The sequence below is a fragment of the Tupaia chinensis genome, unplaced genomic scaffold, assembly GCF_000334495.1.
Source record: "Tupaia chinensis unplaced genomic scaffold, TupChi_1.0 Scaffold148822_2, whole genome shotgun sequence".
Taxonomy (NCBI): domain Eukaryota; kingdom Metazoa; phylum Chordata; class Mammalia; order Scandentia; family Tupaiidae; genus Tupaia; species Tupaia belangeri.
Genome location: NW_006208670.1, coordinates 356,608 through 369,370, shown reverse-complemented (window position 1 = coordinate 369,370; position 12,763 = coordinate 356,608). Strand labels below are relative to the sequence as shown.

At 46.9% G+C, this 12,763-nt stretch overlaps 1 protein-coding gene across 1 annotated transcript in view; it reads left to right on the top strand.

Moving 5' to 3' along the window:
- Positions 1-11: 11 nt before the first annotated feature.
- The window catches only part of HACL1 (2-hydroxyacyl-CoA lyase 1), a gene marked incomplete at its 5' end in the record, with an annotated part of 33,556 nt that continues 20,804 nt past the window's right edge, over positions 12-12,763 (top strand). Inside the window, 7 exon segments of the mRNA XM_006170716.2 lie at positions 12-36; positions 2,992-3,032; positions 4,234-4,314; positions 4,581-4,653; positions 7,139-7,216; positions 9,373-9,467; positions 11,578-11,690. Coding sequence (XP_006170778.2) covers positions 12-36; positions 2,992-3,032; positions 4,234-4,314; positions 4,581-4,653; positions 7,139-7,216; positions 9,373-9,467; positions 11,578-11,690 — 506 coding nt within the window.

Sequence of the window (12,763 nt, the reverse complement as noted above, 5' to 3'; positions counted from 1 at the left end):
GGCGTGCGCTGCGTCGGGATGAGGAACGAGCAGGCGGTGAGTGGCGGCGGGGCGGGCCGAGGGGGAGCAGGGCAGGGCCCCGGGGCGTTGCGCCGCCAGCCGCCAGGCCGGGACTGGAGCCGGGGCCTGCCTGTGGGGGTGCAGTGCCGTGGGCGCCGCGCCGCCTCTGACAGCACGAGCCGGCTAGCCCGGGCTGGCAGATGAGCAGAGCCGGCAGGTTAAACAGACCTGCTGACGGTGGAGCCACAGCCAGGATTCGAACGCAGGCCCGCCAGGTCCGGGTCAGTGCTCTGCCAGGTCTAGCGTCGGCGACTTTTCAGCTCCCGGGCTGCGTCTCTGTGGCCAGCACGTGCCCTCATGGCGGAAAGCCTAAGAAACCGTAAAGGGGCGTTTTCAGCAGGCACTGGGCACCCCGGCTGGTCTGAGCAGGCGCACTGGGCGCAGCAGGCCGCAGCAGGTCCCGCCAGCTCAGCTGGAGGTCCTGTAGGGCCCGGGTGCTCTTGGGCCCTGGGACAAGGCATGACACGGTCCTGTCCTTGAGGGACTTCCAGGGTGTCACACGTGGGAGCTGGGAGCTCAGGGAGTCACACCGCAGGAGGTGACGGGAGGGCGGGCAGGCTCCCTGGGGTGCAGCCCTGGGTCGGGCTTGCCCAGCCGTGTAGACCAGGGTGCGGCTGCTGGTCCGGTTTGCACACGAGTTCAAGGTGTCCCCAGGTATGCCAGGGCACCGGTCCCTCAGGTGGCCTGACTCTGGTAGCCAAGGGAAGACGTAACTAAGCAAAGAGCCTGAGCTAACGGGGGTGACGGGAAGATCCCGAGGGAGCGTGCGAGCAGGTCCGAGGGCGTCAGAGCTAAGAGAAGAAATGATGCTAAAAAACAGGTCCCAGACGAGGAATCCGTTTGAGACACGAGGTCTCAGCATTTTCCAGGTTACATGCATTTGGTTTAATGTAGCGCCTCCTCTCGCTCCATGGTTATGACTGAAGTACAGTCAGAAAGTAGAAACTGGCCATACAGTGGCTGGGTTCCCACATGGCCCACCACAGTTCAAGTCCTGGACCTGGAGGCTTACTTTCTCTGTCTGTCTGACCAAAGTGGAAAATAATGGTAATAATAAATAAAGTTAAATAATTCTTTAAAAATGTAGAAGATATAGTCTATATTTTTAAAAATGGGCCATATGCGGGTCACAAAAGAAATCTCGACCCATCACCAGGCATGGGAGACGTAGGTGTGTGTACCCTGACCTTGTAGAAATGCACTAGAACTCAGGAACAGTAAGAATATTAGAAAATCCCAAATACTGGGAAGTTAACCAACACAGTTGATGGTACTTTGTTAACATTTTAAGAGGTTAAGAAAATCAATATGCGTCAGACTGGATCGATGAGGAGTAAAGGAGGAAACCCAAGTGCCAATATCAGACATAAAACCGGAGCAGTCACAGCAGGCGTAGTTAACCGAAGGGCTGAAGGAGGAGAACACGAGGGAAAGGGGAGACATTCTGAGCTGAATGATGAGGGAAAGGTGCGCTGTCCAGCGTAGGCTGTGACTAGAACAGCTGTAAGTGACAGCACCGAATAGGCTCAAAAGTCAGTGCAGGGGGACCAGCAGTTGGCATAATGGCTATGTCGCTGGACTCCCACATAGTTGACCGCGGTTTGCATCCCAGACCCGGTGGCTTAAACTCACGCCGGGCGCGTGTGTGTGCGTGCCCAAAATCCCGAGAGGAGAATGGAGGAGAAGGGATTGTGGCGTGACCATCCCCCCTGGGGGGTGATTTCTCACTTTCTGTCTCTCTGTCAGTCTCTGTCTTTTGGCGAGTACATGTGCCCTATAGCAAAAACCTCTCAAAAAAAAAGTCAGTGCAGGAAGCTTATGTTTTTATAAACTAGAAAAAGGAAAGTTAATCCAACTCAAAATGAAAGGAGAGAGAGAAATACAAGAGCAAGCATCAGTGAATTGCAAAATGAGTAAGCAGTGGAGAAATAAATACAAGAGCGAACATCAGTGAATTGCAAAATAAGTAAACAGTGGAGAAAACAGGCAGAGCCAGAAAGTCTTTGGAAAGAGCAGTAAGTGTGTTAAGCTCCTCATGTACAGAGATGAGAACTGAAAAAGAAAGAAAATGCAGGTTACCAGTATTAGTAACTAAAAGAAGATTCTTATTGAGCCTGTAGCTGTTTAAGCAGTTATAAGAGGATGTTATAAATCGATGATATGAACAAATTCTTTGAAAACCCAAAAATGATCTATCTAATCTATTGCTGGAAATTTACACACAGAACACTTCTTGTTAAAATAGAAATTATTTTAATTCCTCCTTTATCATTAAGTTTTAGTCTCTTAATAGTAAATTGTTTTCCTAGCATGCACTGCAGGTTGAGCACCCCTAATACAGAAATTCAAACTCTGAAATGCTCCAAAATCCAACGGTATTTAAGTGCCTACTTGATACCTCTGGTGGGGCACTCCATGCCTGACCTTGAGTGATGGGTTGTAGTCGAAACCACAGTACAGGACTACCGGGCGGAGTTACTTCCAGGCTGTGTTACAAAGGTGGGCAGGAAGCAACAGATTCTGTGCTTAGACTCAAATCCCATGCCCAAGACCTCGCATTACATGTACACGAGTAGCCTGGAATCTGTAAAAAGTCCACAATTGAGACACGTCTGGTCCCCAGCATTTCAGATGAGGGGTACTCAGCCTGCGTAGGGATCCCCGCGTGCGTCAGTCTCCGTGTGCGTCAGAATCCCTGCGTGCATCAGTCCCTGTGTGCGTCAGGATCCCGGCGTGCGTCAGTCCCCGTGTGCATCAGGATCCCCGCGTGCGTCAGTCCCGTGTGCGTCAGAATCCCTGCGTGCATCAGTCCCTGTGTGCATCAGGATCCCCGCGTGCGTCAGTCCCCGTGTGCATCAGGATCCCCACGTGCGTCAGTCCCGTGTGCGTCAGGATCCCCGCGTGCATCAGTCCCGTGTTCTTTCTTTGTAGGCTTGCTATGCTGCCTCAGCGGTTGGCTATCTGACAGGCAGGTAAGCTGCAGTCTGGCGTATTTCAGTTACTGTGATATTTTCAGGTTCGAGCCATTATATCTCTCAGTTGAAGGATTAGTTGATAGAAGATGGTATTAATAAAGAAAAAAAATTAAAAGTTAGACCCCTCCAAGGGTCAGCTCGAAAGGACGAGAATACCAGAAAAGTACTTCGGTGAGGGGTGGAGCACATGGCTATTTTGCAGAGTGACTCACCGGGGATACACAGTGAGTGGCTGTGTCATATCTAGCCGCGGCTCTCCCAGGCCCTCACCACACTTCACACCACACGCTTGGTTCAGAAACGGGACCGCTGGGGTTCGGATATCTATGTGTAGCCATATTACCTACTTCCCTTCTTTGCTTCTTCCTCTTCTGTTATTAAAAATTAATACAAGGGCGGCCCCATGGCTGGGTATTTTAGGGAGGCAGCTCTCCTTTGACCAACTGTTGTTCGAACCCGGGGTCCAGCAGCTTGAAACACACGCAGGGCACATTCACGTGCACATGTGCATGCCCACAACCCCAGTGGGTGGGGAGGGGGCAGGAGGATTGCAGGGCGACCGTGGCCTATCGAGGGGTACTTTCTCCCTCCCTCTTCCTTCCCCCTCTCTCTCTCTTTGGCAAGCACACATGCCTTCTGGCAACTAAACAAACAAAAGAGTACACTAAAAATTCACACATTAAAAAATTCCCATGTTAGAAAACTTGGAAAATACAGAAAAGTATAAAGAAACTAAAATCACTTTTGATCCTACAACTGTTGAGAATGTTTTTTCTAATTTATTTCTTCTATATACATACTTTTTTAGGTGTTTGCCACATGGTATATGCACCTGCTGGAGAGAGACAGTGAGAGGGAAAATGAGACATCATCCCCTGGGGGGATGGCCATGCCGCAGTCCCCTCTCCTCCAGCCTCCTCTCAGGATTGTGGATGCACACGTGCCCAGCATGGTTTTCAAACTGCCAGGTCCAGGGCTCAAACCGTGGAGTCAGCCACATGGGAATCCAGTGCCTTACCCACCATGCCACCTACTGGTCCTGCTCTTGTGGTTTTTAATGAAAGAATATTCTACTAATTATGTTACCAGTTAGAGTAGAGGGGTATGTGTCCTTCCTTTGAAGTCCAGGAAGAGTGCCAGGCTCTCCCTAACGACATTCGACCTGCTTTTAACCACAGGACTTCTGTTTCGGTTCTAGGCCAGGAGTCTGCCTTGTCGTGTCGGGCCCAGGCCTCATCCACGCCTTGGGCGGTATGGCAAATGCACACATGAACTGCTGGTAATGAATTGTTATTGACAAGACCATCTCAACAGTGCCCCCGCCTGGCTGTACTGTGATTATGTACTTTTATGAAACCGAGAAAGCGTGCTGGCATGTCAGGTCGCTTCCTCAATACCTTTTAATTTATAGTTCTCAAGGGCAAATGTCATCTCTCTCCTTACCTCAACAGTCGTCGAATGTCTTTTGAGCATTGAACACTCAGCTGAATGTTTTATATGCTAACTCATTTGTAATATATATATTTTTAAAACTGACTATTTCAGGCCCTTGATTGTGATTGGTGGTTCCTCTGAAAGAAATCAAGAAACGATGGGAGCTTTCCAGGAGTTTCCTCAGGTACCCAGTGCAAAGATTTTACAACACAGTTCCACACCATTAAGAGTTAGGAAGAAGATATAAAAACTCCTGTCCGGATCATTGGTAGGCTCTGGACAGGCTTATTTTCATTTTAAGAGGAAGGTAAATATTTTGAAATGGAAAGAAGTTTGTCAGCGAAATGTTAAGAGTTTTGAGAATAGATGTGGAAAGCAAATGGGGAGAGTAAATGATTAACATTTAAGATACAGACATATGTGAGCAGTGACAGGTCAAAGTTAGGAGCAAAGGTCAAACCACTAGAGCCTGTTGGTAAATCAAGAATTGTGAGAATTTCCAAATATACAGAACTTTATTTTATAAACGAATATAAAAAATACTGGACTCTGCCATAAGTTAATACAGCCGTTATATTTTATACTCTTTGTAGATGATGGTGGACAATCAGAACAGTTCTTTTACTGAGGCTGATATATTTCAAATAGAAATACAGCAGGAAAGTTGCTTTTTTTTTTTTTAAGAGATTTTTGCTATAGGGTGTGTGCACTTACCAGAGAGACAGAAAGTGAGAAATCACTCCCCTCCTCCAGGAGGATGGCCACAATCCCTTCTCCTCCATTCTCCTCTCAGAATTTTGGGCACACATGCCCGGCATGAGTTTCAAGCCACTGAGTCTTGGACTCGTACTGCAGTTGACCAGGTGGGAGTCCAGAGCCTTCACTACCCCACCTGCTGGCCCTACAGGAAAGTTACGTTAAAAGAAATTGAGAGTTACTACAGAAATGTTATAAATGCAAAAAAGAAAGCAAAGGAAAATGTCTGTTAAGATATTTTTCTCCTGGGGGTGGGAGGGGTCAGCAGGTGGCATAGTGGTTAAGGCACTGAACTCCCATGTGGCCCACTGCTGTTCAAGTCCCGGACCCAGTGGCTTAAAGCTCATGCCAGGTGCTTGTGGGTGTGTACCCAAAATCCCACAAGGAGAATGGATGGCAGTGTGGTCATTCCCCAAGGAGGGTAATTTCTTGCTTTCTGTGTCTCTCTCTCTCTGGCAAACATATGCTTTCTATAGAAAAAAATCTTTCTCTTAAAAAACAAAAAACAAATCTGAAGGACATAAATATAAAAAGACAAAGTTGTAGGTTACTCGTTAGTCTTTCATGCCTATGGGACTAAGATGCCATTGTTCCATAGATTTCATGCAAAAGAGTATGAAGCGAAAGTTCATTTTTGGGGACCAGCAGATGGTGTAATGGTTATGGTGCTTGACTCCCACGTATTGCGCCGCGGTTTGAGCCCTGGATCTGGCTTCTTAAAACTCACGCCGTGTGTGTACATGCCCAAGATCCCGAGAGGAGAATGTAGGAGAAGGGATTGTGGTGTGGCCATCCCCCCTGCGGGTGATTTCTTGCTTTCTGTCTCTCTGTCTCTGTTTGTCTTTCCGAGGAGTGCACACATCCTATAGCAAAAAATCTCTAAGTTGCTCTTTTAAATTTTGCCAGCGGACATGTGTGCTTACGGGAGAGCAGAGAGTGGGAGAGAAGGAACATGAGAAAGCTTCTCGCATGGGGGATAGTCACCCTACCAGCTCTTCAGTTCTCCATTCTCTCAGGACTTGGGACATTCCTGGTGTGTTTCTCAAGCCATCTGTCCAGCACTTGAACTGCACAGTGGGCCTTGAGAGATCCAGCGCCTCAAGAACTATTCCATTGCACTGGACAGAGAGAGAGTTACTATGTGATATTTCATGGCATTAAACCTGAAACATTACAGTGTTCCTCACAGCATGGCAACAATATGTCAGAACAGCTGGTATAAATATAAGCAAGTGTCCCTATTGTAACAAGAGGTAACAGATGAAGTTGTGCGTCACTAACTGGGACTGCCTAGGGACTGCCGTCCGGGTATGCTCATTTACGCTTTTTGTAGCTGTCAATTTCCCCTCCCATTATACTCTCACCAGCAGATTATGAGGATGCCTGCTTTCCCCTCATGGTAGTTAGTGATTAAAGTTAACCTTTTTCATTTTAGCTAATCCGAGAGCTGTATCGTATTTTGATTTCCTTTCTGAGCCATATTGAGACAGAAATTTGATTGTGCTTTGATAGGGCTTTTAAGAGACCGCACATGTAATTAATTTTCTCCGTCGTGGCCTCTATTTTTTTTAAGAGAAACTTTTTTGCAACAGAATGCATGCACTTGCAGGAGAGACAGAGTGACAACAAGAAATCACCCCCTAAGGGGAGATGGCCACACCACAGTCGCTTCTCCTCTATTCTTCTCTTGGGATTTTGGGCACACACGTACACATGCCCGGCATGAGTTTTAAGCTACAAGGGCCAGGACTCATGCTGTGATAGACTATGTGGGAGTCCAATGACGTAACCGTTATGCCATCTGCTGGTCTCCATCTTGGCCTCTCAATATAACAGAGAGTAATGACAACATTTTATTTCCCTTTAGAAAAGTAATATGATCTATGAACTGATAAGTGACATTTTTCTTATAGGTTGAAGCTTGTCGATTATATACCAAATTCTCTGTCCGGCCAAGCAGTGTAGAAGCAATTCCTTCTGTTATTGAAAAGGTACGGTATTGAATAGCAAGTTCTCCAAGTCAGCTGTTTCTCTCATGCCTATGTTGTTTTTATTTTCTATAGAATATGTAACCAGAATTACACCCAGGCAGTTAGAAATGACATTGTGAAAGAGCTATTTACATTTTAATGTTCACTGCCAGTACATCTAATTATAAAACAAAGAAGTAAAATAAGTTATTTTTGGAAAAAGCTTTTAATATCCTTTAGTTTTTAAAATGATCTTTTCAATCATTTGGAAGTTATAAAAGGATATAGTGAACCCCTGGGCATACTTTTTTAATGCTTTTGCAAGATTATTTTTGAAAATCAAAACTAACACACATAAAATCACCTTTTAGTTGAGTGAACAGCGTGTGATGGGTCCATTTTACCTAGACAGCATTTATTCGTGCAGTTATGTCTGAGCTGGTTCAAACCTGAGTCACAGAAGCCACGTGACACGCTGCGGTGTCCTTGTTCCCAAAGGCCCTGGCATGCCGGTTAGGCAGCAGGAGACAGTGCATGCTACAGAGCAAGCCCGCCAGGCTGAGCCTCGGGAGTAATGTCCAAGACTAAGAGTATAATATCCTTTGGCACAAGTGATTCGATTGGAAGAGTATTAAAGTTGTCTGACTTTCTAGATTTAACATATACTTTAATTGAAATTCATGCTTTTTGTTCAGACTTTAACACTTACTAGCATGCATTATGTTTAAATAAACTTTTATTAGATTAAGTCGTTAAAAAGTTATACATGGGCCCAGCAGGTGGTGTGATGAAGGGCTCTGGACTCCCACATGGCCGACCGTGGTTCAAGTCCTGGACCTGCTGGCTTGCTTTCTCACTTTCTTTCTTGCTCTGTCCATCTCTGGTCAAATTAAATAATTAAATAAACAAATAAAGTTAAATAAAAATAATTCTTAAAAAAACAGTCATGCATGTATTTTTTAACCATGCAGAGATGGGAACTCCTTAACCCTGTTCAAGTTGTTCAGTGGTCACCTGTATGTACTTAATTTTCTCTCCTCTTTTAAACAGAAACATCTTTTATTTTTCTTTTTAGAGAGAGAGTTTTGCTATAGGGTATGTGTTCTCGCCAAAGATACAGAGACAGAGAGAGAGTGAGAAATCACCGCCCAGATGGGATGGCCACATTGCAGTTCCTTCTCCATTCTTCTCTCAGGATTTTGAGCATGCATGCACATGTGCTTGGCCTGAGTTTCAAGCTGCCGGGTTTGGGACCCGATCCACTATTGTCCAAAGTGGAGTCCAGCACCTTGACCAATATGCCACCTGCTGGCTCCAAAACCTCCCCCCCAAAATCTTTAAAAATACATAGACTTGGGTCCAGCAGGTGGTGTGGTAGTTAAGGCTCTGGACTCCCATATGTCCAATCATGGTTCAGGTCCTGGACCTTCCTTTCTCACTTCCCTTCTCTCTGTCTCTCTGGTCAAATTAAAAACTAAAACTGGAAAGAAAAAATATGTAGACTTAATAGAATACATTTCCGTTTTCATTAAAGGTGTTTTTAAAAATTTACGGGTCCACATTTGGCATGGTTAAAGTGCTGGATTCTCACATGGCGGACAGCGGTTTGAGTCCCAGACCCCGTGGCTTGAAAATCATGTTGGGGGTGTGTGCATGCATGCATGCATGCATGCCCAAAATCCTGAGAGGAGAACGGAGGAAAAGTGATTGAGGCGTGGCCATCCCCCATGGTGGGGGGTGATTTCTCACTTTACTTCTCTCTGCTTCTCTCTTTCTCTCTCTCTGGCTCGCACACACTGCACACACCTTCTGGCAAAACATCTTTAAAATAATAGATTTTTGTAAAAGTTTGTTCATTCTATGAATGAGAGAGCCAAACAGCACTATTGCCCAATCCCCATGCCATGGCCCGCCCGGCTTCAGCTGGCTGGAATTTGAGTGTGCATGTATGTGCCCAGCGTGCTCAGGGAGGGCTCCTGGTGCGAACCAGGCACCTAACTGTGCGGGTCAGCCTCCAGAGCTTTGCGCTGCGCCTCTGCCCTGCATTCTAGCCTGTGGTTTCTCCTCCAGCTAAAGATGCCCCGAGAAAGAAAGAAAGTAAATGGTCCAGTTTTACATCCTCTGAGCAGGCTGTCGTAAAGACTCAGATTTCTAACTCCCCTTTTCTAACCACCTAGGCAGTGAGAAGCAGTATTTATGGCCGTCCGGGCGCCTGCTATGTGGACATACCTGCAGATTTTGTGACCCTCCAAGTGAGCGCAGATTCCGTGAAGTGAGTAATACACAGTTTTACTGGAATTCTGTTGTAACTGTGTTCACGTAACACTAATCTTTTAAAAAGAATTTACCTGGCAGTTTTTAAACTAATCCCCATTCATCTTCACTTTTGATGATTCAGTAATTAAACTGGGTCCAAGCCACAGGGCTTAATTCTCTTAATTAAAGTGGTATTATTTAGTAATTATTTGGAGGTTTAATCACTCAATCTAATACTTAAGAGTTTACTGACTTAATTATTTCATAGTAGTCATAAATATATATACTCATTAGTGTGGTGTTACCGAGCATCTTCATGTGTAGACCAAGAAGTGAGGGGCCGACTGGGAGATTGCTGGGACTCAGGGTACAGAGTGCTTGTCTGGGGGACTCTGATTTACAAATACTCCAACACTGGTCTGGCCTCACAGTGCGGGGATTCAGGGAGCCTGGTCCTACATGACAAACCGCAGTTCAAATCTTGACCCTGGTGGCTTGGAAAACACACCAGGTGCATGTGTGAGAATCTGTGCACATGTGTAAGTGTGTGTGTGCATGTGAGCACGTGCGTGAGTGTGTGAGTGTGAGTGCATACGTTTGTCATGAGTGTCCTAATGTGTGTGAGTGTGTGTGTGTGTGTGTGTGTGTGTGCACGCTCCATATCCCAACAAGGGACTGCAGCAAGTCCACACCTCCCCTCTCCCTTCCCTCTCTCTGAGGACACGTGCAATTTCAAAGATTCCTGTGGCAATTTAAAAACTCCCACACGGTGAGCATGTGGTTTATCTCATCCCTTAGTTTTCAACAATCACTGTGTGAGAACAAGCACAGGAAGCACGGTCTCACCAGTACCTGAGTCACCCCTCCAGGGCTGGGACTCGAAGCTGCGCCCCGGGAGCACACAGCCCGTCCTGTCCAGGGCATCCTGCCGTGCTGGGCCAGAGGCGGTGGACCGCTATCTGAGTGCGGAAGGAAGCAGGCCTCGGTGCCCGTGTTGTGTGAGCCATGTCGGGCAATCCGAACGTGCTGGGGTGGGGAGTCACCCCTCTAAGCTGGCCTTCTTCGCCTTTTACAGAGGCAGGGTCCTCTCACAACCTGCCTGGGTACGTCACGTGGACAGGTATTGACAACTTGGGCAGTGTTCTCTGTCCACATTTGGACTATTGCATATGTCCAAATTTTGCCCAAGTATAATTTTTATTAATTAGAGTAAATGAAATACCGCAGTGAGGACTTGGTGTCCAGAAATATTTGCCTATGACCAACAGTTTTCATTGCCAGAGGACGTGTACTTGCCAGAGAGCCAGGGTGAGGGCAAACCAGCTCCAACGGGGGCGGCCGCAGCACAGTCCCTTCCGCACCGTCTCTCTACCCTGCTGGGATTGAGACATGCATGCACACATACCCAGCGTGGTTTCCAGACTGGACCGCATTGGCCATGTGGGACCCAGCTTCCCTCAACTGTTTGGCATTTCTCTTCCCGCTGTGTATCCTGGTCTGGAGCGTTCACTCGCCTGGTGGCTGGGAGGGCAGGGGGACGGTTAGAAGCACGACCCCGTCACTCCTCGTCCAGTCTCTGCACGTGCTGTCTGGGGACCTTGGGAGGCGACCTACTTTCTCTGTTTTTCTCAAAGGTGAAATGGATATAATGGTAAGGCTTAACCTCATTGTTTCGAAAATAAAATAATAACAAGTGGCACATGGTAAGAGTGGAGTACTAATTTTAGTATGGTGCTGTTATTGTAACAACAGCCGTCACTATAGTATGACGCCATTAACCCAGATTTCCCATCCATGAATCACCCGCTTGACTACTAGATGGATGACAGGGAAAAACCGAGAGTTCGCCAGGTAGGACGAGGGTGTCATGGCTGTCTTGGAGAACATCTTTATCTTTTGGTGCTTCCTGGGGAAATTTTCAAGGGCTAAAGGTCTCGATGCCCAGCGTGCACTTTAAAATCACTCAGGAGAGGAAGCACATGTGTGTAGAGGCGAGTGTGGAGGAGTGATAGCGGCCAGCCTTACAGTGGGTACCTGGGTGTATTGGACGATTTTTTTTCTTTTTATGTTTACAAAATAAAATCTTTGGACTCGGCCTTTTAATGAGCAGACCCTTCTCTTTCCAGATACCTGGAGTGCTGCATGCCTCCCCCCATCAGCATGGCGGAGGCCTCCGCTGTGTGCATGGCGGCGTCTGTCATCCGGAGTGCCAGGCGGCCCCTCCTCATCATCGGGAAAGGTAGGGTGGAACACAGCTCAGAACTGTGCTACGCTTTCAAAATAATGCTGATTGGGTTTTGTTAGATTCTCTTCATTATTTAGTAACACACATGCTCTAATGTTCACAAGTGGAATAAGACTTTTCCTTATCCAGTTAGCATTGTTTATTCATTTCAAAATGATAGGAGATCCTTGACTGCCCAGAGAGCTCACCCTTCTACAGAAATATCACCTGTTACCGCTCCTTAGTCTCCTGAGGAAAGGTGTGTTTCTTCCCTCCATGATAAAAGACTGAGAAGTTCAGAAAAACAGAACGAAGGGACCAGCAGTTAGCGTAATGGCTATGTCTCTAGACTCCCACGTAGTCGACCATGGTTTGCATCCCGGACCCGGTGGCTTAAACTCACGCCAGGCACATGTGTGTGCCCAAGATCTCAAGAGGAGAATGGAAGAGAAGGGATTGTGGTGTGGCCATCCCCGCTAGGGGGTGATTTCTCACTTTTTGTCTCTCTGTCTCTCTCTGTCTTTCTGGCGAGCATACGTGCCCTATAGCAAAAACCTCTCTCAAAAAAAAAAAAAAAAACCAGAATGAAGAAATCTCTTTATAGAAGGAAACCATTTTTAATATTCAGTACTTGGGAACCAGCAGTTAGCATAATGGCTATGTCTCTGGACTCCCACGTAGTCGACCACGGTTTGCGTCCCGGACCCGGTGGCTTAAACTCACGCCAGGCACATGTGTGTGCCCAAGATCTCAAGAGGAGAATGGAGGAGAAGGGATTGTGGTGTGGCCATCCCCGCTAGGGGGTGATTTCTCACTTTTTGTCTCTCTGTCTCTCTCTGTCTTTCTGGCGAGCATACGTGCCCTATAGCAAAAACCTCTCTCAAAAAAAAAAAAAAAACCCAGAATGAAGAAATCTCTTTATAGAAGGAAACCATTTTTAATATTCAGTACTTGGGAACCAGCAGTTAGCATAATGGCTATGTCTCTGGACTCCCACGTAGTCGACCCCGGTTCACGTCCCAGACCCGGTGGCTTAAACTCACGCTGGGCACGTGTGCATGCGTGCCCAAGATCCCGAGAGGAGAATG